The sequence below is a fragment of the Ursus americanus genome, chromosome 12 (assembly GCF_024610735.1).
Source record: "Ursus americanus isolate L20-20 chromosome 12, mUrsAme1.1.p, whole genome shotgun sequence".
Classification (NCBI taxonomy): Eukaryota; Metazoa; Chordata; class Mammalia; order Carnivora; family Ursidae; genus Ursus; species Ursus americanus.
Window position 1 is genome coordinate 22,268,678 of NC_142138.1, and position 27,848 is coordinate 22,296,525.

The 27,848-nt window shown below is 41.1% G+C and overlaps 1 protein-coding gene across 10 annotated transcripts in view; it reads left to right on the forward strand.

The window, feature by feature from the left end:
* SGIP1 (SH3GL interacting endocytic adaptor 1) overlaps window positions 1-27,848 on the forward strand; it is a 204,947-nt gene that overhangs the window by 102,868 nt on the left and 74,231 nt on the right. For 9 of the 10 annotated variants that reach the window (XM_045802097.2, XM_045802099.2, XM_087865978.1 and 6 more), the window contains 3 exons: window positions 22,620-22,644; window positions 23,585-23,636; window positions 25,162-25,247. In XM_045802097.2, the coding sequence (XP_045658053.1) occupies window positions 22,620-22,644; window positions 23,585-23,636; window positions 25,162-25,247 (163 nt within the window). Of the gene's footprint in view, window positions 1-13,634; window positions 13,647-19,438; window positions 19,451-22,619; window positions 22,645-23,584; window positions 23,637-25,161; window positions 25,248-27,848 lie in introns of all 10 variants that reach the window. The other variant, XM_087865980.1, reaches the window with a different exon arrangement.

Consider the following 27,848-nt stretch of genomic DNA (forward strand, 5'->3'; position numbering starts at 1 on the left):
GTTCCAGCCTTGGGATGGAAGAAAGAGAAAATAAAAGGCAAGTGGTTTCCTTTAAAGGTTTTACTGGGAGTTTGCAAACATCACTACCAAAGCCATAATTTAATCACATGGCTACATTAGCTGAAAGGGAGTCCGGGAAACATAGTCTTTGCCTGGATAGACATGTAACCAGCTAAAATCCAGGGTTCGGTTATAAAAAGACAAAGGAGTGAATGAATACTGGTGGGCATTGACAGTTTCTGCCACTGTGTCTGAAGTAATTTCAGATTACTTCTGGAAGTTCTTTAGGAAATGGACTTTTCCCCCATTTACCTGCAATTTATTCGTAGAGCCTATTGAACCCAGGATGTTTCCTTTTAAAAATTTCTAATCACTTAATTCTAAATATGAGTGATGCAGTGCTGCATGCTAGCCAGCAGCGGATGAACAGAAACAAATTTCATTAAAATAGCAACTTGTTTCGTTGATAATGACCCTTCCAGTCGTTCTGGCACTTCCTCTATCTTGCAAAGTGCACTGCTTTTTGAGTCAGGCTGTTTCATTGTTGGAAGAAATTATTAAACCCAAATGCTATCTCTGTGTAACTTTTGTCCTTGCTTGTAGCTGTGCTGTTTAGAAGATTAACAAAGGACAAAACACCTCCTTTTCCATCTCCAAGTTTACTGTACAGGGTATTTATTAAGGAGTGACCTTGGGCTCAACTCCTGCAGGGTAGGGTGGGCAGAAGGAGAAGTTAAGTGGTGTTGCATGTCCAGCAACAGCCAGAGCTGACCATACATGGAACTCTAGAGCTAGAAGGACCCTTCAGAGCTGTCCTGAGCTTGACTGAGATGAAGAACCTTTATACAGCCACTCTGATATGGGCAAGCTAAGAAGGGGTGTGACCTTGGGCGAGGCAGCGTGCTGCAGCTGGGGCGGACCCTACAGCGTCGTGCCGACAGCGCTCCTAGCGGCCGGTACAAGAAGCTCTTTTGAAGAGAAACCTGTATGATACCTTTGGTGTCCACCCTAAATTTTCTCTACCTGACATAGGGCCTTTTATGTAACTTTGCCATTCAATGAATACTTGTGTGTGTGAGTGAGTAAACAAATGTGTGAGCTGGACCAGGCCGAGGACAGAACACTGTGGCCTGTCCCCACCCTCTGATTTTTTATCCATTGAGAACACACTGCGGTCTCCCTGGTCCCCTTACAATAGTTTACCTCGCTGTGCTCTCATCCTGGTCACGTATTTCCATTTCGTTCAAACCAGTGATGGAAACGCATTAAACATAATGCTGAATTCGAGAGACATGGGATGTCTACAGCTTTGACCAGAAAACCTATCCGAGATGATGACGGGTTTAATTTGTCATAACTATTTCTTTGTGCTGGCGCCCAGAGTTATCACTTTATTTCCAAGTGCTTTGTGTCTGTTTACAGAATTTTAGGTTAATAGGAGGCAGCTGTGGGGTCTACGATGTTCTACCTGTGTGACCTTAGAAAAGCCCCATCATTGTTCTGAGCCTCTATTTCCTTTTCTGTAAAGTGAGGTTAGTAATAGTCCTCACAGACATTTTGTGCGGATTACTGCTGGTCTCTAGTAAGTCAGATCTTTGGCTTTTTGTACCCCGTGCTTAGCATAGTGCATGGCACACATTAGGCACTCAGAGTTATTTAATAAATGACTAAATGAACAAAGCAAAGCATTCAGAAGAGCCTGGTCACAGTACCTGATGCACAATTAGTACTTGGCAATTCTTGGTTCTTCAATACTAGTTGTGTTAGTCGGGGTTCTGTAGAGAAACAGAACCAACAGGCTGTGTGTGTGTGTGTGTGTGTGTGTGTGTGTGTAAAGACATTTGTTATGAGAAATTGGTTCGCGTGATTATGGACGCTAAGAATTCTCACTAGATGTCATCCGCCAAGTGGAGACCCTGGAAAGCTGATGGTGTAATTCACTCCAGTTCCAAGGGCCTGAGAACAGGGGAGCTGACAGTGTAATTCCCGATTTCAGGGCAGAAGGAGATGACATGTTCCAGCTCAAACAGTGAGGCAGAAAAAAGGGGGTGAATTCCTCCTTCCTCTGCCTTTTGTTCTAATCAGGCCTCAATAGATTTGCATAATGCCCACCCACATAGGAGAAGGGGTTTACTTTCCTGAATCCACCAATTCAAATGCTAATTTCATCCAGAAACAGCCTTACAGACATACCCAGAAATAATATTTATACTGGGGACCCCATGGCCAGGCAAGTTGACACACAGAATTAATCAGCACACTAGTCTCCATGTACATACATGAATTTTTTAAAATCTTTTTCTCCCTTAATTGAGAGTCATGGCTTTGCTTTCCCATTTTCAGTGTTTTCATGTTTTGGATTATAATATATCTACATCTCAAGGCTTGAATTCAGTTAAAGGGGTTCAGGAATTTCTTGCATATCTTAGACTTTAATTCCAAATCAAACCTGATCCACCTTTTAAAGGAAGTACTTTTAAGACAGGTTTTATTTTCATACTGGACATTTGTGATTGATATTTCATTAAACACGAATAGAAACTTTGTACCTATATGTCCTGAAGGAACTGGTGTATCATGGGAAAGACGCTGGAATCTGCAAGACCCGACCCCTCGCTGACAACACTGCTGAGGCAGGTTCTCAGTTGCTTCATGTCTACGATGGGAATAACATACACCTACCTTACAAGGTGGTTTTGGGGATGTCCGTCCCTTTCTGTGAGTACAACATACAGATCAGTCCTCCCAATGGAGGAGATAGAAGCAGGGACATGAGATGAGTGGGTCTGCTGTTTGTGTCCCTCTGTACCCCACTCCCTCCGTTCAGGGTAGGCGCACACCTTCATGACATCTTTCAAAAATGACTTTGTTCCTAAAAAGTAAAATTATCTTCTGAAAGTGGCTAAAGAAAATAATGGGTAGAAGATTGAGCTCTAAGAAAATATGCCTTTACAAAAGCAACAAAATGAGAATTCAACATACAACTGAATGGCTTTGTTCCTAAAAAGTAAAATTATCTTCTGAAAGTGGCTGAAGAAAATAATGGGTAGGAGATTGAACTCTAAGAAAATATGCCTTTACAAAAGCAACAAAATGAGAATTCAACATACAACTGAATACAATTCCATTTTAGATCATCTGAGGGAGATGGAAATGGTCACTTACTTCAGTAATGTTACAATGACTCAGACGACTGGTCTCTACCTCTTAAATGGGTTGCCTTGGGCAAGTTATAAAACCTATGCCTTCATTTCTTCATCCATAAATGAAGAAAATTCCCGTACCAACTTCTTAAGGCTACTGTGAAGGTTGAATGAGTTAATACATGTGAAAAGTATCATTACACATACTACATTTAGAGATTATTCCCTCGTTGTCAGAATGATCTGCAAAGCCTGGGGCACAGCTGAAACAATATCATTAATAGTGATAAATCAGGAAACCGAAATAGCCCAAAGTCATTTAGAGCCAAGACCAGTAATAACCTGGTGCATAACACTTGGCAAGTAAATAAAATAACTGTTTTTTGTGTGATGCCTATGAACTGGTTTTGGAGGAAATTCCTGAAGCATTCCTAAATTGTTTTGAGTACCATCAAAATCCCCTGAACAAGTATGGTGCTTCTTCAGAAGACTGTGTCGAAGGCTCAGTTCACAATGGGATCCTGTACTGTGTATTCCCCACTAAATTATTTCACAGATAATTGACATCATTCCCAACTTCCCCTTCGAATCAATTCACCAGATATTTGGTAAACACCTTCCTTGTATCAGGCACGGAGGTCTAATAATCACAAATAACGGGCAAACTTTATCCAACCTTCTAGCTCACAGTCCGCCTACCAGTCTATCAGAAAGCAATGTCTAACCAACGTCGACAGCAGCGCACAGAAGCTGAACTTCCCCTTGTTGGGCCAAACCCCTGCCTCTGTTCACTTCAGTTTCCTGATTGAAGTTAGGGTCTTCTGCAGCCAGCTTCCCTCTGGCCTCCACTGCAGAGCCTCCTGGCTTCCTCACCGCTCCCCGGGTCTCAGCTGTGGCCATGTCCGCTGCTCCCAGAACCCCAAGCTGCGCTCGCTCTCACAGAGCTTCACCCCGCCTTTCGCTCAGCACATCCTTCTGAAGCTTGTGGCTCCCGCAGCTTTCACCGACGTGAGAAGACAAACGCTGTAGTTTCATTCTTGCTGCACCAGCATCTTTTCCTTTTCTCGTGTGCTGCCCTTGATGCCTTTACTTTTGTGTTTTGGTAAGCCACGAATCACTGCGGGCTGACCTTGAGAGGTCGTCTTGAACCGGAAATGTTTAGTCCTGTACTGACTGCGAATTTTTGCTCTGGAGGAAGGCAGAACGACGTGTGCGTCCTGGCTCTGCGCTCATTACTCACGTGACCCTGGGCAAGTTATTTAGACCTTTAAGCTTCAGTGTAAAATGAGGTTAACACTACTGCTCACCTCCTAGGGTCCGTGTAAGGATTAAGGAAGTGTAAAGTGCTTAGTTTTTCTTAAGTACCTTTATATATAGAAGGCCCAATGGAGATGTTTCGTAAATGCCAGCTATTACAAAGCAGAACACAGAGTATTCATGGTGAATACTTGTCAACATCCTTTAAGGTCATGAACCCTTTGAGAGCTCACGATGGTGATGGTGATAGTGTCGGTGGTGGCAGCTGTGAAAATCTGAGTGTGACTGTGTGTTGGATGCTTTACACGTATTAACTCGTTGATCCTCATAGCAACCATAGGAGATGGGTGCTATTATTACCCCCGTTTTACAGGTGAGAAATTTGAGGCAAGGAAGGATTAAACTTACCCAAGATGTCACAATTAAGAAGCGAAGTTCCTGGGATTTGAACCCAGAAGTTCTAATTTCTAATTCAGAACACCTACCCACAACATTATCCTACTTTTGATAAAAGCCATTGGCTCTCTTTCCAGGGGAAAAATTAAATGTTCATTAGCTCCTCTAAAACATTTTGCATACAACTTCTGAGTTCTCACAAACCCTTTTAAGGCTATCCCTTTGATGGTCCCTAAAGGGCTCTTGATCCCAGCTCAGAAGCCCACCTCCCAGGCTTTCTTCCCCCTCAATCCACAGACATAACCTTCTGTGGTCCCTCCTGTGCCATTCTGTGTGACAGGAGAGCGAGGCTGAGCTGACAGGGCAGTCAGCCTTAATTGCTGCCATGTCCTGTGTGATTTCTACTTTATTAAAAGTCTCTCATTTTATATTAAGACCTCATACACCTTTGTTTTAAATGTTAAGGAATGAGACCTCATTTTATATGAGTCATATTTCAGTTCCCCTAATCTAGCAAACAAGTATTTTTTATGTTGAAGCTTCATTATAATTATGGTTTCCATTTTATATGCACTGTCATGGTCAGAAAGATGGAGTGAGCAGCCAGACTACTAGGCAGGAAGAGAGGTGGCGGTCACCCCATTTTACAGAAGGAATCAACTCAGAAAGATCGAGAGGCTGCTGACATTTTGAGGACCAGGACTTGAACTCCAGCATCTACCTCCTTTCTGCCAAGTTAAAAACACAATAGGTTTTTTCATCTACAGAGTAAGGGTCTAGTGATTCTGTTGTCTTTAAGTCCCTCGCAGTGTGAGTACTCTGCTGTGTATTCCGACTTTAGAGCCTCTGTGGGCAGAAGCTCTGTTTTAGGGGCACGTTGGGGATATAATAAGGAGCCCAAGAAAGAGAACATTTTCTTGAAGCATATTGGTGAAGTAGGGGGAACACAGGTTTTTGCGTCTGTATCTTACGATCTGTGTCCATGGGCAAGTTCCTTAATATGGAGCCTCATATCCCAAGTCTATAAAATGGGAACAGGAATCTCCATCCTGCCAGGACTGATGTAAAGAGGACATGAGATTATGTTGCAAAATGAATGCCTACTCATTAGGTGTGTATCTCCTTGGCCTCCCTTTCCATGTCCGCTTCTCTTTAAGTAAAGAGACTTGTGGGAGTGAGAAAGAAAATAAAAATAGCGAGGGAGGACTTGAGTAAAGTTAAGGAGAAGAGGGCTGATAGAAAAGATGTGGGAGGGGCACCTGGGTGGCTCAGTTGGTTAGGTGTCCAACTCTTGATCTCGGCTCATGTCTTGATCTCACGGTTGTAAGTTTGAGGCCGCACTGGGCTCCACGGTGGGCATGGAGCCTACTTGAAAGAAAGAGAAAGAAAGAAAGAAAGAAAGAAAGAAAGAAAGAAAGAAAGAAAGAAAGAAAGAAAGAAAGAAAGAAAGAAAGAAAGAAAAGAAGAAGTGATGTGGGAATAAGTGGCATGTATGCTGGGGCCTCCTCCCCCTCCCCTATGGCATGACCTTCTGAAGGAGCTATTAGTTTAAGTTCGTTCTGGTGATTTGCAATCCATAACAGAGTTATTTAATCAAAAAATATGGGGAGAGGGAGATAGCTTTGAACTGGAGACAGTCTGATGCTGTTTGCCTATTCCAGGTGGCCCACCCACCCTGCCACCCCCAAATTAGCCTGCCAATGAGTAAAATCCATGAATTTGCTGCTGCTTGGTAACACCACCCCCTTTCCTGTCCTCACTTTGGCAGAAGGTTCAGCACCCCATTGAGTTCAGTAAAAACAAAGAGTCATCTGTGGGGGAGGAGAGCTGCGGGCTCCTACACACTGGCATTCGCTCCTGGTAGGATTGCTGCGTGGTGCAAAGGCAGGCTAATGATTGTATGCCTTCCGATGCGAAGTGCTCGGTGCAGACCTCAAGCACAGCAAGTTGGAGGCAAGAGGCTCAGCTTGGGTTCTACTCTTCAAGGAGAGCTTCATAGGGTGAACATGGTTTGGGTTGGGTTTAGACCAGGGATATCAAAGACAGGGGCACATGAGCTTCCACTTCCACCTCCCAAATACTCAGCCAACACAATGACCAGATCCCATATCCCTGATGTAGTCTGAGACGCCCCCGCCAGACAGAGCTGTAGGAAGCCTGACCGAAATCATCCAGTTGGTACATAAGATGTAACTCTTTTTTGTTCCAGGCCTTTCAGAGAAGGATAGATGGAGGAATGGGTAGGACCTTCCTTTTTAAAAATATATTGTTACCTTTTCTACATTCTGATAAGCTATGGACTGTCTGCAGAAGAATTAGCTTCATATCTGAGAAGTGTTTGTTCTTTCCTTCTTTACCAATTATTTTTTTCCTAGGGAATTCTCTGTTGCTTCCATTTCCTGACTTTTAAAATAAAAATACCAGGGCGCCTGGGTGGCTCAGTCGTTAAGCATCTGCCTTCAGCTTGGCGTGATCCCGGGCGTTCTGGGATCGAGCCCCACATCAGGCTCCTCCGCTGGGAGCCTGCTTCTTCCTCTCCCACTCCCCCTGCTTCTGTTCCCTCTCTCACTGGCTGTCTCTATCTCTGTCAAATAAATAATAAAAATAAAATCTTTAAATAAATAAATAATTAAATAAAATAAAAATACCATTTTTCCATACTTTCCATGCCCATCCTGTGCTGGTCAGAAGAAATGCTCAATTTCTGTTACCAGCTTAAAATCTAATTGAAACAATATAACCAAAATTTTGACACATAAAAACGTGAAGCTGTCCTCAACCAGAGGCAGGAAATCTTGAATTACATGCTTTTTTAAAAAAAATTACATGCTTTTAATTACAATGCTAATCATAATTAAAAAAAACTAATTTTTATATCATCAAGTTCTTCTGCCTTGGTTGTGTTAGTCCTACTTGTGTAGAGTTTAGAATTTAAAACTATTTTTATTAGCTAATGGCCATAATCAGGGTTGAATGGGCTCTATAATGAAGCAATCAATTTGGAAAATAAGTTTGTAACAGAAGCATAATTTGTGAATGATTCAGTCAGTGTTGGATTTATGACAAGTGATCCTGCACCCAGACGCTGTAGGTTGTTACCCCATGAAGGGGGCCTTCCCTCAAGAACCTACAACGTTGAATGACTCAGAGCAGGAACTTAGAAAATACTTGTCGATTGGTCGGATGGATGGATGCTCTTCACTGTGGGAAATTATATGGAACTTGGTGTTTCATGCGGCAAAGTGCGACTTACATCCCTCACGTTACTTTAGAAAGAGAGGAGATTTCTGGCTCTCCATTTCTTTGATCTTTCCCCTTCCGATTCACCTGTTTTTCTGCATTATTAGATGGATGAATAATATGAACAATAACTTTCGTACAGTTGGCAAGTTCTTTTTTTAAAGTTTATTAATGTGCCCTTCTTTTCTGGGAGTGCTAGCACTCTTCCCCTGATCCCACATCTCCAGTGAGATGCCTGTTCTCCTTTGTAAGGCCTCAGGTTTCAGTCACTTAGTGGTACACACTGTATTCTCTTTTTTTATAATATATTTATTTTTGTACTAAGAAGTTTCTATAAGTGTATGAATAATAGTATAAAAATAAGTATAACAGTATAAGAAAAAAGTATCTATCCCTTTGTCCTATGATGGAGAATATTTTTTTTTTTAGGGCCAGAAATAATCTACAGCAATGGATGTACTTTTTAATTATTTTAGAAAAAATAAACCCAAACTCTTTGAGTGTGAGTCATTCACATTCATTATGTCAGAAAATGTCTCTTTGGAGACTAGGGGAAATTTCAGAATGAACAGAATGAAGCGAGATTTCTTTCTGTCTAAAACACAGACACTAACTGTCATGGACCTAAGGAGCCATCTTTTGAATCGGCTACCAGCACAGCGGGGGTACAGGGCCGATGAGCCTGTCCAAATCCCTTGTCCTAAAGTGGCCAACAGACAGGGAAGGCAAGATGGACTGGCCTCACTCTGTTTTGCCCAGTACAAACTCCCTTTCCACTTCCTAACCTATTTTTGAAGCCCATCTCTGTCTTCTGTTTTAACTTGATATCTGGGGAATCAAAGTCAGCTTCCCAAGAGTAATGAAAAATGGCGGCATATGTCACAAGCAGGCATTCTCAGAGATTGCTTCTTCTGTGTCATCTATGCCTTCTTTCAGCAACCAACCCTGACTAAACCCCACCCTGGAGAACTCCTGAGAAGTGAGGGTTGTAAGCTGCATTGGAACAGAGCAAAGCCAGAGTCTTCACATTAGCCTTCAAGACCTTCACGGTGGGGACACCCCCAGCCTGCAGGCTAACACCTGCCACTCTCCCTTCTCATTCCACTCTCCCCTGGCTCCCTGGCTGTGCCTCCTCTCCACCAAAGAGCTACAGTGTGACATCCCTCCCCACCTCAGCTGCTTGGGCAAATCACGTTCTCAGTGGCTTGCACTGACTACCTTACTGAAAATCACGGAGCTCTCTACCCTGGCATTCTCAAGCCTCTTTATCTGCTCTGCTTTTAAAAATTGCGTTTATCATCTTCTAAAATACCAATTACTTTGCTTTGTTTCTTATGTTTATTATTTTTTTTATCTATCTCCTTCCTCTGGTCCCCAAAATAAGCTCATTGGAGCTTTCTTTGTCTATTGTTCCTGTTGTTTTGTTCACCAATATGTCTAGAGTAGTGTCTAGGTTTTATTAGGCACCCAGTAAATAGCTGTTAATGGTTTAATAAATGAATAAATTATCCTTTTGCTTCTTTTGTCTGACAACTGATAAGAAGTGGTTATATTTATAATAAAATCTCATTCATTAAATATCAAGATCCAAAATATGGCCATCTTATTTTTAAGGTTAAACAGTTGCAGCAGACACTTAAGAAGCTTATGGATTAGACTTGGTTTTTTGAGTCTTGGTTCCACTCTTATGAAGCTTGTTGCCAAAAATTTCCACGGTAGCTGATTCTTTGTTAAGAGGGCAGGGATGTATTTGGAACACAAAACCTCTGTGTAAGGATCACTAAACTCTGGTGTGTGCTTTTCTTCATTCACCTCTGTTGGCTTTGGCTCTGGGTCTTAAGCTAAATTCTACCATAAGTGTTGCTGCTTTCAAGCCCCTTATGCAAAAGTGTAGGCGGCAACAAGACCTAACTTGCATGACTCCTGGCACTAGAAAATGATTTGGGATAAATATGAGCTGCCTCTCAACAAGGCTTGCAAATTAAAGGACTATAATTTCTCAGGCTATAGCGCAGGAAAAGCCCTGCACTAGACATGATTCATTGATTATATTTTAAGTGTATGTTTTGTCTAGTCCACAAATTCACTCATTCTGTTTCTACGGACAAGTGGACCTGGGGGTATACATCTCTTTTCCAATTTTCTTAGTATCTTTTCCACAATTAAAAATCAACTCCGATGCTATGAGCTCATTTTAAATCAAGAAATATCTTTGTTTTCGCCAAAGGAGAATTGTCTTATAGGGTTTTTCTTTTCGTTATTTATTTGTTTAACATTCCGAAGAAATCCTTAAGCCAAGAAGCCATAGCCTAGGTGTCAGCAGCTGCTAACAATTAAAGCAAACAATATATTGAATAAAAATGGTTTAATCACCATGAAGCCTGGGGCTCCTGGGTGGCTCAGTCTGTTGGGCCTTTGGCTCCGGTCATGATCCCAGGTCCTGGGATCTGGCCCCACATTGGGCTCCCTGCTCATTGAGGAGCCTGCTTCTCCCTCTCCCTCTGTCTCTTCCCTCTGCTCCTGCTCTCTCTCTCTCTCTCTCAAATAAATAAATAAAATCTTAAAAAAAAAAAAAAGTTGTAACCACCATGAAGCCTGGAATGGGAAGGTGTGGGGAGGAGAAAAGGCCCTTATCATTTGTATGTTCATGTTTATTCTTCTGATTCTAATTCAATATAATGCATTTAATTCTAGGAGAAGGCTGAGAAATTTACCTTCTAATCAGAGTTTAATTCCAAGGTTGAAACCATGCTTAGAAACACAAGCTCACATTCTAAAAAGTTCATCCCTTGAGAGCTGCTATGATAGCTAGACATGATCTATTTAACTCTTTCCTTTGGAAAGATCCAAGGTTATTTTCCAGGTTCTGTGATCTGTGAGCTTTCAGCTGTGTTGTTTCTAGATCCCAATGCTGATAAGGCCCTGAAATTGGGTTAATCAGTTTAGGGGACTTGGTCTGTTCCATGGGCCCACCCCAACCAGGCTCTGGGGAGGTAGATAAGCTGGGAACCAGTCCCAGCTCTGGTCCTTTGTAACTGTGTGACCTTGGAATTCATCAGTGCCTCCTTTTCCTCTCTGGTAAATGAGAAATAACAAGGACACCAACTGCATAGGGTCAATCAGTAATAGTTCTCAGTAAACGTTAGCTGTCAGTATCATCCACATCCTTTAATCCTCACAACATTCCTACAACAGTTCTCCAATTCCACAACAAATCTACATCCCTGCCTTAGAAATCATCAGATCGAGGCACAGGACAACTTGCTCAAAGGCATCCAGAAAATAAGGGGTTAAGCTAATTCAAATATAGAAAAGTTCCTGCTCCTTCTTCAGGACAATTCCTTTGAAGCTATTTGATTTGAACCTAAGAATTTCTTTTTGTCTGTAGGTTGAAAACATGGATCTTAATAATTTCCATTTCTTTGTGTTACTTACCAAGGATCTGGGGCTGAAAGTCAGCCCCTATCTTGACCCTCAGTTATTCTGAAGCATTTGTTTTTTGCTATAAGAGAATATTCTACCCTGGAGATCTGATCACATAGCTCTATACTATTGTTCGTACAAAGCTGTGCTAGTCCCTGGGAGCCCTTGTAACATATATTCGCCCCTGGGGTCACTAAAGGCAGAGAGAGCAGCAGTTAAGTGGGAGTTAAGTGAAACATTTATACGAGCTGGTGAAGGAACATTACAACTGGGGCCAAATCCCTTGGGGCATATACAATTCAGCTTTATTTCAGAGTGCAATTCATCTTTCTGTATTTTAAAAGACATTATGCTTCAAACATTTTATGGTGTTTTAATGGCCCCTCCGAAAGGGAATTCCTAAACCTGCTTTGAATGCCTGGTGTGTGCCTAGCACTGTTTTGGATCTGAGAGGGTCCATGCATGACCATTACTGTGAGCTAATAATCGAGTGGAGACACCTTAATAACACAGGACAAAATAGGAACTGCAAAGAATGTGCTGGCAAAGTGGACCTTTGTTTTCCCCAAAGCTAATAAACATCCTTCAATATGAGAAAGACCTTCAATATGAGGTGGTTATTTTGAACCAAAGGAATGTGCTGTGATCAAACAAGAAAAGGGAACCACTTATTCTGATGGGGAAGCTTGGGGAAGGCCTCATGGAAGAAACGTTCCTGGCCTTGAAGAATAAGTAAAATTGTAATCGAGGGCTACCGAGGCAGGGAAGCCGCTGAGGTGACTGAACATTCCGACGGCCAGGAGCCTCTGCTGTTAAGCGTGGCTTCCTACAGGCAGCGGTGGAAGGTGAAGGGTGAGGGGAAGTTGGAGCCCATCGTGAAGACATAACTGACGTAGAATGGAGCGTGTGTTCTATTATCTGAATAATTGGGAGGTTCTTGAAGGGCAGAGTAACATATTCACTTCGCTGGTTTGAAAAATAATTCTGGAGGTAATGCAGAGGATGAATTTAGGGGGTGAACCTAGAAATAGGACCATCAGCTAGGAAGTGCGTGCAGAAGGCTCGTGGAGCGCTGCTGTCAGGCAGGAATGAGGCCCTCACGGTGACGGTTGCCCAGGAAATAAAAAAGCTTTCCGAGGGAGCCAGAGACCACTCACCATGGACAATAATTTGCTATTGTTCATGGGGAGTGGGGAGAAACGAAAGATGGGATGAAAGAATTGGTGAGTGCAGCCAGGGTGTCTTGTGAGGAGATGGCAGGTGCAGGGTTCCCTGACGAAGTTGGAGCTACTGGAAAATCTCGTGTTTCAGGTTTATGACCATGCTTGGCTACACTGCAATAATGGCATCTTCCAAAATCCTCGCCATCTTACAGAGCATAGTTTCCTATTTTCAAGGCACAAATCTATTTGCTGGAAGCAAACCATTTAAAAGACAGCTTAGAATGTGCCCAGAGGAGGCCACGCCAATGCCCTCTATAGCTTGAACTTATAGGAGAAGCAAAACTTGATCTCTTCCCATTTGGGTGTTCAACTGGGGCTCTAACGAAAGGACATGTTAAGGAGAAAAACAGACGTATAGTAGCATGTACATTTCATGTATACACGGGAGACACCCAGGAAAAATAAAGTAACTCAAAGAGGTGGCTTTAGAATCCTGAATTAAATACCACTGAGTAGGGGAAGGGGAGGGGACGTAGGCCTCTGAAGGGAGAGCATCTGATCTTTAGGAAAAATAGGTGGGATGAATTTTGTGTGATCAGGTTCGTCAGAGTGCCGTATCGACTTCCTCTCTGGCACTAAGAGTCAGTCCTCCCTGATCAACAACACTCTTGCGAAGGGGATTTATGACAATTCTTATGCAGGATTTATCTTCAGACGGATTAGGGTTGTTCAGAGAAAGTGTCTTCTTGCATTTACCGTTTTCCAAATGCTTGCAGTTCAAAAATCATCAATATAGCAAGTAGCAGATTTGGGGGGGGTGTTCTGCCACCCTTCAAGCTAAAGCCGGTGGCCGGGGAATGACTATGTCAGATGCCCAGAAAGAGCCATTGGAAGAGCAATGCCTTGAGAGCTGCTTTAAAGAAGGTTATTCTGAGCCTTATCTGTTTCTCTGAAAATACATTTCACCTCTCTCATTTTCTCTCTTCTTCTTCCTCATGCCTACACTTTTTAGAGGAAAAGTCCGGTAAGAAATAAGTCCTTTCTACATTTTGGCCAAACATGACTTCTGTTCATTTTCATCATCTCCATAATGACTGACTGTGTTTAACACCTAAACGAGATTTTGAATTTTAAAAACAAACCTTTGTGAACCAGGACAAGGTCTAATTATGCCCCATGGGGAGAAAAGGAAGTTGGTTGCTAAGTGACTTCACAAGTCTGTTATGAAGGGTCACAGTGTAATTTTGTGAAGATTCACCTCTTCCTCAATCACAGGCATATGATTAAATATTAAAAGTATGGAGTTTTATTTAACACAGCTTCCACTTGGATTAGTCCAGCTGCATATACCTACCATGAGCTAGGCAAACGTTCTTTTAAGTTAATTTCTTGTTTAATGCTTAACGTGATAGCATTCATGAATGAAGGCTTGTGAAGCTGGCCTAGAAGAGGGAAGTTGTCTTTCTTCTTTTATTTTTCAGCTAATCAGAAAAATATTCCCTTCTGGAGCTGTCAAAGAAACAGAAGAAAAAGGGGATTTTATAAAGTGCAAAGCAACTCGTCCACACTCCTTTTTAGTACCAGTGGGTGATTTTTAGTGGCAGCACAAATCTGGTATGATGTACCTACATCTTTTTTTACTTTAGGACAACAATGAAATAGATCTACTAAAAAAAAGAGAGAGAGAGAGAAATTCAATGTTCTCTTCTCAGTTGCTTGGTATATTGGGAAAATGTTCCCAGGATGCCGATGCTCGGCTGACGCAGGCAACCTCTCCACCAAAAAGTATGGAAATACTGTGTTTCCACGTGAATGAGCACCAAGAAATGCTTGTTGTATTGAACTCACCTAAGTGGATACTGCAGCAAGGGCTAAAACGCGTCATCCCATCCATGGGCCCCAGCCTGGCGGTCTCCGTACCACCGGCAGGATACCCCAGCTGTGGCAAGTCCCTGTGATAGAAGGGAGGAGAAGTGGGAGACATAGAAGAACAAAAATACTAAAATACATCAAAATAGAAACGCAAAGTCTTTTGGTTTCTAAAAACAAACACATTATTATTATCGTCACTACGGCTACTACTAAACTGAACGGCCGCTTGCGAGTAACTGAGTCAGGTGCAGATCACGTGCCACGGGGCATACAATTCTGTCGGGGTGCTTTAATAGCCTCTCTTTATATGTTGCCAATTGCGCTTATTCTTGATTCTGAATCTTTCTCTGAATTATCCAAATTTGACCACTTCAAAAATTGACTCAATTGGGTGGTCTGAAGTTTACCTGCAGCGCCTCAAAAAGGCTCTGTTCCTCATTGGTTTTCCGCTGTTGTCCTTCCCCCAATTTTAACGACAAGTAATCCTTGTCATTTTGAGCTGTGTGTTTTTAAGGGTGAGTCCTCCTACTCCCTGGCCTCATTTTTCCTTTGGAAATGTCCATCTTATTGATTGCTCAATCTGGTTGAGTCTTAATGATGTCTTGGTTAGTAGCGGGCTCTTTGTTTCTCTTCCCAAATGGAGTTTCAGAAGATCATCTCAACCAAGTCCTATTGGACATGATAGGTATTCACTGTAATCTGACTTGTAATGGATACAGGAGCAAATTTAAATATAGACAAACACCTACAAGGGATGGGGGTAAGGGAGAAGGGCTTGCCAGATAGCTGGCCTTCCCCATCAGCATTTAAAAGCAAGTGAGAAAATGGGCTGGAATCAAAATAATATGCATAATGATCGCATACTTTTTTTTAAAGATTTTTTATTTATTTATTTGATAGAGACAGCCAGCGAGAGAGGGAACACAAGCAGGGGGAGTGGGAGAGGAAGAAGCAGGCTCCTAGTGGAGGATCCTGATGTGGGGCTCGACCCCAGAACGCTGGGATCATGCCCGGAGCCGAAGGCAGACGCTTAACGACTGCGCCACCCAGGCGCCCCAGTGATCTCATATTCTAATGCTTTCCTAGAAAATTCTCTAACATGAATCACCGAATTTGCTATGACTAGCCTATATAAAAATATTTGTTTGGTGCTTGGTAGCTTTTCACGCGTTTTCCTCTGGTTCCCCATCGCACTGAATTTAGCATGTCTTAAAGCTTCAAAACCTGAGGCTGACTTAGTGATTTTGATGAGCAAGACAGATTGTGTTTGGTTACTTCTTTTTATAAATATCTTAAAACACTTACCCGCATTGGCTAAGACTAAAGTATCCTAGGAGGCTGACTTAAAATTAATCCTTTTATGCAAAAAATAACAAAGCAAAGCTGGTGTGGAATAAGGACACTGCGGAAACCATGAGAACATAGGCTGAAATATTATTTTAGGGAGGCATATTCATATTGCAAATTATATACATTCTAGAAATACAACATGTTCTAACCAAAGATCTTCATTCTAGTGACCAAATTATAAACGATTTCTGTACACCCGGTTTGAAAACAGCCTCAAGATACAAAGTAAGAGTTATCTCTTATTCAAACACCAAAATAGAAGTAGAGGGAATAATAAATCTTTCCAAAACCTTTTCCAGAATATATCAGAAGATCAAGAGAAATCTAGGAATTAGCGATTAATATTTAAATAGGAACACAGAAGATTTGTTCAGAAAAGGAAAAGACCAATTCCAAAGTCCCTGTTTGAGTAATCAGGTGAAGTCATAAGAACAGTAGATAAAATTTACTGGGAGCTTATTACATGTGATACAGGTGCCTGCAATCAGAGACAAATTGGCCACCTGCAGATTCAGAACAACGGAATAAGTGTTTTGTTTGCTTGTGCAGTTAAAAACAACTTTAGCCCCATTAAAAACCAGAATGTTTGAAATTAAAAAAAAAAAAATCAGGATGTGCTTCTCTCGACAACTTTGAGGATCTGGCAACCCTAGGCCCAAATTTTTGCAGGGCAGGCATGGGTGCACCTGAGTAGTAGCGAGCTCCCCAGAGCTTTGTGAAAGACACATGCCCTTACCGACAGCACCCCTCTTCTTGCCCTGGACTCGTCTGAGTTTGCCACTCAACGCCTAGTGTTCAGCTTACAGAATATATCGGGGGGGGGGGGGGGGCGCCCGCCTTGGGTGGCTCAGTCATTAAAGTGTCTGACTCTTGATTTGGGCTCAGGTCCTGATGTCAGGGTTGTGAGATCGAGCCCCGCCTTGGGCTCCATGCTGGGTGTAGAGCCTGCTTGAGATTTTCTTTCTCCCTCTCCCTCTGCCCCTCCTGCCCCCCTCCCCAACCTCATGCTCTCTCACGCTCTTTCTCTCTCTCTCTCTCTCTCTCTCAAAAAAGAATCTAAACTAGAATATACCAAGACCGGATACAAATGACTTTCCTTCCACCTTTGAAGCAAATTCTATATATTGGCAGAACAAAGATAAAACGCTAACGACTTCAGAGCTCTTGGAAAATGAGAGGAAAAGGAGTAAAATAAAAAATAGGCAAAGGCCCTCCTCTCCTGGCTCATACAGATTTTGCCGTCAAAATTGTTCTCAGCAGAACCTGTAGCTGCTTTTTGCACCTTAACGGGGATAAATAACATATATGGAGCCCTTCAATCTGACGTGGAGAATTCTTCTTCTTTTGAAGGTTTCGAATAGCTCTTCATTATGGACTTTGAGGCTTTCTGGGTCTGACCTCTCCACAGCTTCTAGCTGGGCTTTCTGGATTCATGCTTGTGACTGCATGAATTTGAATAGCTTTTCCCAGATAAAGGCATTTTGCAAGTAGAGTTTCCAAAATGCTATCTTTTTTTTTTTTTTTTTTAATTCAAGTTAGCTAACATACACTGTAGTATTGGTTTCAGGAGTAGAATTTAGTGATTCAACACTTACATGTAACACCCGGTTTCATCCCAATAAATGCCCTTCTTAATGCCCATCACCTATTTAGCCCCCCCCCCCCCACCTCCCTCGAGCAGGCCAAATGCTATCACGATGCTGTCTTTCTCTAGGGAAAAAAAAAATACAAACAGGAACTGTTGATTAAAAATATAGGTTTTTAACTCATTGGAGATTAAAATATGGCTTAATTTGGGTAGATTAATATGACTTCAGTTCTTTTGAAAAGTGTTCTCTATAACCTTAAATTAATAAAGTTTCTTTGAATGTAAGGTTCTGCCTCTGCAGGTACGATCTGCATTTTATTTTGCATTACTTTTCATAATTTCATCTCAGGGAAATTTGTGTCACTTTTAATCCCCTCTTTGCTGTAGTTTATGCCACTTTTAAAAGTGAATTGTTTGCCATGAGATTGAGGCTAAAATCAAAACGCACATTTTCTTCTTAGAGAAGAATTTTAGTCTGGGCATTAAAAGAATTATAAAGTCTAAATTTTCATATAAAATACTAAATTCCTCCCAAAACACAGTATGAATTAGTAAAAGAAGTTAAGCCCAGAAATACATATTCATAAATGGTTTTTTCCTCTGATTTTATATAAATTACATCCACAGATACAGACAAATGTATAAGAAAGGTAGGAACAATATAGAGTAGAACCTGGAAAATCAGGCAAATTAGAAAATCTAAAATATTAGAAATAAAATTGACTAGAGTAAATATGTCTAAAATAATGAGTTCTGTTATAAAACATTCAAAACAGGAAGTAACCTTTCATGGTTCTCTGCTTTAGGGGTCCTCCAACAATATAATGTAAGAATGAGACCGGAGATCTAAATTCTGTCTCTGGTTCTACCCATTCACTAACTGTGGGTCTCAGAGACTCACTTCTGCCTCTTTATCATATAGGCCATTGGACCGGATATGCATGGAGGCCTCCCAGCTATAAAATACTAGAGGCTTGTTTCCTGTCTATGTTCTAGAGTAGAACAGTTCTTTTCATTTGAGCAACCTTCTAGATACTTACGTGTTTGTGCTCCTGGCCTAGATTTGGGGATTTGGGCAATACTGGGTCCCAGGTAGCCTTTAGTAACTTCATGAGGTAGCCCAAATTTTGAAAGCAAGACTCTAAGCAAAATCTCTTCCCCACTCACATGGTAGTCACACTTGTTACTGCAGAAAAATCCTGAAGAGGGAGAGTAATCAGAGATTGTTGGGGGAAATTGAGAGCAGCCATAATCCGGGTGTGAGAAGTGAAAGAGAGAAGTCAAATGTCTGCTCCTTGTGTTATTTCAGACATCCTGTGGTCCACCATTGTTCTACTGGTGCTGGACAGTTTGCGTTATTGCCATCTGTCCTTGTCAGATTCTCCTAGTCTTCCCCATCACATCCCAACCCATTGGTAGAGGCTGCCCAAGTCACCAGGCCAAGAACAGATACAAAAAAGAGTCCTCATCAGCATTCATGCCATAGTACCCCAAAGAGAAGAGCCAGCCAAAGAAGAGGTCTTCCTCTCCTGCTCTCTGATTTGGGGAGGCTCCAATTTAGTCCAAATTATGTGGGAAATGAATTATGTCCATGACATTTGCTAACCCCGTTGTGTGTGGAAATACTTTTCTCTGTTGTACCTAGTGTCTAAAACCTCCTTGCCAAATGATCTGGAGAGAAATTCCTTATGATAAAACATTAAAAGCTGTCAGTGAGGTTGTCTCGGACGTTTCTTTCTTGTCCTTGTGTGCTCGTATCACTGAAATAGTACACCCTAACAGCAAAGCTGTATTATACCACAGATAGCTTCTTGTTAAGGTTCTCCAAACCTCCTTATGGTTTAAGTAAGCCAGAGGCACGATGGCTGCCTGTCTTCCTTTGTCCTGGTTACTTGGAGTGTATGTTTGGTTGGCTGTTTATGAAGTCCTCTATTACCCAAGCCTGTTGACTGATCCATCATTCTCTGACTAGGTATCTGTTCTCTCTTCCTTTTTGCTGATCACAGAGGCGCAGCCCGGTAAGAACTCTCAACATTTTTACCTTAAACATGTATAGAGAAAATTGTTGCCAAGGCAAGGTAGCCAGGTTTGGCTTCCCATTAAATTTATGATAACTCAGTGTGAATGAAGCAGATGAATTAGGTTTATTGGTTGGAAGCCTCTGGTCCTATAAGCATCAAGAGCATATTTTAGAATTATCAGAACACTTTTCCATAACAAACTAAATTAATACATAGATATCCCAACCCTAGTGCTAAATTTGAAAAATGTGTGTGTGTGGGTGTGTATGTGTGTGTATGCAAGGCCTGGAGATTGGCCAGAAAGCACACAGACGTTTATAGAAAAATGATAATAAAGACTAAGAAAACTATAAGGAAACAATTTTTAAGCTGCATTGTTTTTAAGCCTGAATTTAAAATAAGTTCCTGGACCATAATTAACATTGGTCAGTATACTTATTTACTGATATTACATAATATTATATAATCATAATTTCCATCTTGGGAGGAAGAGACATGTTTTCAGGTCAATACTCCTACGCTGTCCCATAAATCTATTATTTCACCACCGAAGACGATTCAGTGTTAGTTTGCATTGCTCAAAGTGAAATCTCAGTCATTTTTCTCAGGGTGAAGAGTCCGATGAATTTGAAGCAACAAAAAGAAGGGTCTTTGCTACGTTTGAAATGACTCCCCTCTGCCTTGAGAGAGGAAATGGAACTGAAAACAATGCCCTCTGAAATGTCCTGCATGGGCATATGCCAATTTGATTAATCATTATCTGAGGCCACTGCTCTGCCCCAGCTGACAAGCTGGGGGTTCTCTGTTTACACCACATAGCCAGTGATCAAAGATAACACCTCCAGGGGCTGCTCTTCAGGTGCGGATGGTTCCTACCCAGCAGTTGGGCGGCATTTCAGAGTATGACAAGTTACTCCTTTTTTTTTTTTTAAAGGAAAAAGAGGAAATTAATTCAAAATGAAGGTGATTTATTCACAACATACATGTAAGGACAATCATTGAAAAGAGGAAAATGTGGTCCTTTGGAAAGGAGACGACTTTTTCATTCAATGGGTTTTTTCCTGTGGTTTGTGTGGTTGACGTAACCTTAACCTTGTTCTAGAATGGCCATGCTGCAACTCCAGGCCATCAGAGAGCTGTGAGCCGGATCCCGCTGACAGTGGCGATTTTCTTGTCTGTTGCTACTGACTTGCTGCTGATCATTCGCATTGTCTGTTCCTTTCTAAATTGATATTATTTTATTCTTCCTAATTTCTCAACCACAGAGTTTTCTTGCCATATCTTGCTTGCACTTAACCAGTGATTGTTCATTTGTGGGGACTATTTAATAAGACTGCTACTGGGCCTTCTTGCTGAGTGCCTCCCTGCAATGAACACCTGTTGAATGCATGGACACACCCAGAACCGGTGAATACAAAAGAGGCCTTGTACCTTCTTTGGTTTCTTAAGCATTACATTTTTAATAAAAGGAGTGAGATAGAGAGCCAAAGATCTTCAATGCAGCTTCTGGGGTCCCCTATCTCTTGGGTTTCGGGTCTCATAATTCTAAATGGATCCCATTCCCTCATTGCCAACCTTGTGATTAACTGCTTGGGAGCAGAGGCCCCGGTATCTTTATTACACACCCATAAAAATCTGACCATCTGAGGCTCCAAACCCTAGAAAAACATTTTAATTCCATTTAGATGATTTGTTCTCCTATTTTTGTCTACAGAGCCTTATTTGTCTACAGAGCCTTATTTTCCAAGGGCCAACCTGTATCCAAACTCCCATACTAAGGACTGTAGCTGATTAAATGACCATATTTAATTTAAATGCTTATTAATTTAAATAAACAAGTTAGCTTAAACATATGAATTTAAAATGTTTATTCATTAAAGTAAATAAAATAAATATCTATTTAAAAAATCTTCACTAATAATGGAATGATTCTCTATAATGGCACAGACACACAGATTGTGTTATTAGGCAAGACATGCCAGAAAATACAGTTTGAAAGATAGAGCCATTCACTAGAAAACACCTAGTGAATTCCTGCTCAGAATGAAACTGCCCCTCTATTGTTAAATGAGTTCAAAATGAGACAGAAAATTCTGATAGGTCCTGGGAAAGAAGGTAAGAAGTTTCTTCTGGATCTGTTACAGAGGCACTACATCTTGTCCTGAGTTGTTAATGTTATCATGTGAGAGAACGTACCTGTGACCCACCACCAAGCTCCTGGTCACACCCTCTGGAATACTTTCCTATACCTGCCCTTCCCTAACCTCAGCGCCGCCCCCCCCATTCTCCTAAGGCGCGCCCTCCCCAGCCATGTCCCACCCCATGACGCCACCCGCCCAGTGCTCTCTTTTTCTGTTAGCGCCCCATGCTAAGAACCTTTCAGAGCAGTTTCGAATCAGAATTTTTATCTAATCAATCTTTCTGTGATAGAAATAAATTTCTGCTAAGGTATTATAAAGCGAGGCATGGCCTTCTCAAATAATTCCTGTCAGGGTTGTTGGCATTCCTAGGGTATCACAATGCCTTGAGCTAAATGAATGACTTGCAGTTGGCAGAGAGGTGGGCCCTGTGGCAGGCAAGTGGAAGAAATTGGGGTGGAGAGGGCAGCTGGGGAGAACGGAATTCCCTGGCCCACTGATTATAACAGCCCATCCAGGGGCAATGCCTCCAAGTTTTCCTTCCCTTTAACATTTGCCCCTTAGATCTTTACAAATTACATTAGTAAAATAATGGTTGTCTTTACTAACAATTCATGGACCGCCCCTACCCTAATAAAAACAGACGATACTCCTATTACGTTCTAATTCTCACACATCAAACATATGTTAAGCTTGGATTTATTTCTCTGATAGACTTCAAGGTTGGTTTTTTTTTAATAGACTATTCAGTATATGCTTAATTTACCAAATCTACCCAGGTAAGGGGTTTTTCTGGTTTAGGAGACTTATGATTTACCCTCCCTTTCTCTCTGTAATCCTTGAGTAAAATGAAAAACTGATTTATATGTGTGTGTCTACAGTTTCCAACTTAAATGCAATTCTGAGAAAAATTTCATTTTTCCCCATCTGCATTTCTGAGTTCAGTTGAATTGCAATGACAGAAATATACATATTGTACATAACGTATATGTGGTCTCGAGCCTTATAGTGTCTATTTCTAATTCTAGGGTGCAATTAAAAGGAACTTATCCAGTAAGTATATCCTAGCTACCAGAAATAGAGTAAAATCTAAAAGAAGAAATAGTTCCTTGGATCTTGGAGTATATATATATATATATATATATATTTGCATTATACACTCTTGGGCTTGATTTTTAAGGCTCATGAATGTTTTACTTTTACAGCAAAGAAATCTTGTAACAATAAAGGGGTCTCGGGGATTCTGAATGATTAATATTTAAATTCTGAAAATGAATATGTTTTTGGAAAAACATTGCTATCTTCTTCCTATATTTGTCAACTCTTGCTGTATCATTTGAGTTTAGAAATGAATTTAATGAATTTAATCAAGTGTGTGTTTGTTGAGGGGGGTGGGGACAGGAGAAGGGCAGAAGGAACTGAAGATAGATGCAACTAACCCTTTCATAATGTTATCTGATATAAACATTTTAGTCCACCGAAGTGATATGATACAGGTTATAATTAATGTAGGGCATGATTTTCCTCTGCTGCATATGGCACATTCTAGCAAATTCTAAATTCATATAACATTTTCTTGGCATTTCAAGAAAAGAACAGGCAAAGAATGCTGGATTCCTGTACTATGTACATATGGCCTGGCTTAGTATTCTCTTATGGTAATTGCAAAGCAGAACTGCTCGAGGCGGCAGACATTCGAAGAATGGTAGGCTACTCGGCTAAGCTCAGCAATATACAACTCTTCTGTTTGACAGCTTATCATGGTAATTCCTTGGCTAATTAGGCTTTACAAATGCCAGATAAAATGCTACTACATATGTCTGATATGTGGCTCTTACATTGCCCGGGTAGAGGGTTTGTTTTGCAAATTTTCATATTGAGTTGCTTATTGATGGGACTTAAATCTCTAAGTGTTTCCAAACATAGCTCATAAGACATATAAGAAAGGAATAGTAGAAGTATGCCTAAACGTTTTCTTTGTCCTGTACGTCAGGTGAAGAAGTGGCAAGACCCAGGCGTTCCACGCCAACTCCAGAACTTATAAGGTGAGCGTGGAAGGCATTAGTTATTTTTTATGTAAGGCATCATGCATTGTTCGTAATTCAGCAAATCTCCTGTAGGCTGAACTTCCAAGGCTCTGCTCATACGGAAGTCCATAGTGTGGTTCAAGGATGTTATCGTTTCTCACAAGTGCAGCCTGAGGGAGATCCTTAGGGGGAAGGACTGTATAGACATCTAAAGTGACTGTCTATCAGAATGTGCAGGCCCCTCAGTAATGGGAGGGTTGAAGTCTGTATGAAGAGGTCTTTTGGTGTTTGCAATGCCGATCTGATGCATGATTATATTCCCCTATGAAGAATAACCTGTTCAGTTGGATTCAATTTCGTGATACATTGTACCTGTCATACACCAAAAGAATCTTCTATTTTGTTTTTTTGTTTTTGGCAAAACATTGTATTTTACACTGTTGGGGTTACATTCTTGGCGTTAAGTATTGTACAAATGGACATTGTTTTCCAAAAAGACTACTCTTTCTGTTTAAAAGCTGGATCCTATCATTTTTCCCTCCCTCTCCAGCCCCATTCCCCCCTTCACCTCTTACTCCCACTACACACACACACACACACACACACACACAGAACTCATCAGGATCGATGAGGGGGAACAGGTCTGGGAAGAAATGAAGATTATGCAGCCTTTTGTTAATAATCAGTTTAATAATTATGAGAAAGGGTAAAATTTTAACTTATTCCCTCCTTTCCCCTTAATTTCTCAATGGTTTTTTTTTCTGAGATATGCTGTGTTTAAGGTATTAGCTAGACTATTGTGTGTATTGGTTGGGGAGATAGGATGGAAATTAGAAACTAGTAGACCTAGTGTCTGATTCGAACACAGATCCTGGGTGGCTTGTCATTTAACCTCCCTATACCTGACTTTCACTAATCACCAACTGCATTAACTATAATACAGAGTTGTGGTGAAGACAAATATAAATGGTTGTGTTTTTTTAAGATTTTATTTATTTATTTGACACACAGAGAGAGGACAAGCAGGGAGAGTGACAAGCAGAGGCAGAGGGAGAAGCAGGCTCTTGCTGAGCAGGAGCCCAATGTGGGGCGCGATCCCAGGACCCTGGGATCATGACCTGAGCCAAAGGCAGATGTTTAACCGACTGAGCCACCCAGGTGCCCCAATATAAATGGTTTTTAAGATCTCAGGAGACTAGGGTGCTTTGCAATAAATTGTTATCTCTAGTATTATCTCTTCTAGGTACAGAGAATCATGATGATTTGAAAGAGTTTCTCTTTTTCGACTCATTTCTATTGTACCATCACCTTGGTCTCCCATTGAGAACCAGGTTTCTTATCTCCTGCTGATTCTCTTGGTCCATAATACATTGACATTCTTAGGTGTACTTTCTAGCCCCATGGGAGCTTGCGGACATGTCCGTGTATGTACACAAGTACACACATCCATCTGCCTTCCCATGAAAAGTATGCGAAAGCTTGTGTATCTTTTTAGCATTAATATTCCCTTTCCCTCTGTTTTGTTTTAATCTGGGTGATTTAGCAAAAAGCCTGCAGATGACACGATGGCCCTTGCCCCCCTCTTTGGTCCACCATTAGAATCAGCTTTTGATGAACAGAAGACAGAAGGTAGGAAAAACATGTACCCCTTAGATTTTTTCTTTTCATTAAAGGATAACTTGCCTAGAGTAAAGGTATCTGTTTTGAGCCATGTACCATCAGATCCTCATGGGAAAGAAAAGTTCTGATCTAGTGTGCTGTTGGAACTAGAGTTTCATTTGCAAACCTCCAGTATTTTAGGATTTGAAATTTTACTTCTGGAAAGATCAGGCAGCTAACAAGTTCACTCCTCAAAAGCAGTCAGTAAGATTTATTGCAAATGGACACAAATCACAGGGAATAAGTCAGGGAGGGGATAAATGCTCTATGAGCCAAACGGTCATAATGGTGGAGCCAGACCTTTGCACTTCCTGGCAGAGTCACTGTCACCGTGATCTAGCCTCTCTGACCACATTTACTCTCTTCTCTATCTCGTCAGTGGAGGTGCAATTAGATTGCTCACAACAGACTTGTTTGCAGGCTCACGACCCAGGAATGACCTTGAATCATTGAGCAACTTACAAACAAAATGTTGTGGAAAAATATCAATTCAGCCATTATGATTGGGTTTACCTACTAAATATTTACTCCTGGAATTAAATATTTAACTTTTTTAAATGATCCCTCTTTTTTGGACGGCTATTAATAATGTGTACCTTGCTGCCATAAATGAAGCTCTTTATAAAAGGGATCGAATCTATTCCTGAAATGTACTGATGTCCCGTGCATGTATGTCCGGTAGTTGTGCTTGGTAATATGGAACGTTCTTCTGAAAAACCATTTGATCTAAAAACTCTATGGTATATGTATAATAAAATGGTATTTTTTTGTACTGTTGGGCCCAGGAATCAAATTTAACTGGTAAGGACAACAGGACTGGAAAGCATAATGAGTAGACTAAGCTACAATAGCAAAGAGACTCCAAAGTACAGGGACTTAAACAATATAGAATTTTATTTCTGCTTTATGTCAACAATCTCCAAGTAAACAACATAGGACGGGTAGGGTGGATCGGCTCTTCTTAACATGTGGCCTTTGTCTCTGGGTCCAAAGGAGCTAGTCCAGCTCTCATCATCTCCCAGTCAGAACAAAGTGGGGAGGGGGTGGGGGGAAAGGGAGGACCAGTATACTCACTGTCAAGTCCTGTGAGAGCAAAATCTGGAAGAAATGTACATCACTTTAGCCAGAGCCAATCAGAGAGAATTTAGTGCCATATGGCCAGCTAGGACTTTTTAACTGTGGCGAAATGGAGAATGGACACTGGAAGAGAGCAAGCAGTCAACATCAAAATATTTTTTAATGATTTTGTTCGGAAAATGTATAATGAACATCCCTAAATTACTCCTTCAGGGATTTAAACGTCTACAGCTTAAAATCCCTAAGGAAAGATGGCCTTGCAACGAGGCTCTCAGTTGTCTTATTAACCCAACTATGATCAATTTTGCTTCTAATGACAATTATGCAGTGATTACAGGTGGGATTTGATTTATTGCATCTGAATCTACCTATTAAAAGAATTCGTTGACTGTATGGAAACCTGATTCACAAAATAGAAAACAGTTCTTAAAAAATCAAGGTGGTGTCCCGCATCAAATCCATGGGGGAAAAAAATGCTGCTTCACGTCTTTGGAGAATGTTTGCTTTCATGTTAAAACAAAACAGAACTAAGATCATCTTTGGGCTTGTGATGGGTGAGGAGACACACACCTGAACTTGTCTATGAGCCTGGCTTGCTTTGTCTTGAGGTGGTTTCATCCCCCAAAGTTCTATAAAGTTCCAGATTTGCACCAGGCATACCAGCTCTTCCAATATCCACACTTGCCTTTCAGACCTACTCACTCTTACTTCTTTTTGTTAATTTAAAAGGCCTGGGGGGGAAATATGCATTTTGGAGTCAGGTGTGTATGCCCAGCATCAGATCTTGGCTCCTGTACTTCACCAGGGAGCTCTCGGACATGTTCATCACTTCAATCTTTGCTTCCTCTGCTGAAAATGGCACTAATATCAACCACTGGGCGGCGTTGCGAGGATTAGAATATCTAATAGTAGCTACTGGCCTTGTGATAAGTGTATTACATACAGTTTGTATACATTGTATGTATGTGTATTATCTCCTGTGATCCTTTCAGTAACTCGCAGATTGCTCTTATTATCGCTACACTGCAGGAAGGGAAGCTCAGAGATGAAATTACTGGCCCAAGGTCCTACAGTTTAACTGTAGAGACTGGATTCCAATTCACATCCTGCTAACTTCCCAGCCTGTATTTTACAACATAATGAATTACAAGCAGTACTTACATAGATCCTGGCACATGGTATGCACAGAGAAGACCTAGTTGTTTACATGGTTACCATAGCAATTAAAAAAATCAAAACAAGGAGACAGAAGAAATAGAAACAAATTAGGTTCAGTGTCATTAGGCCCAGTACCTAATTTCTCTGATTTACTTTAGGTGTCAAACCTCTTATTTATTTTCCTGGTTCTCTTAAGTTATTTACCAAACATTTTTAGGATAATTTCATCTCTCTTCATTATACTGTAAAAGGATTATTTAAAGACCCTATATGATCCTTTAAAGGATATGAACCACTCTACAGAACCTAGGAATTTTCATTTTTGAGGCATAGTCA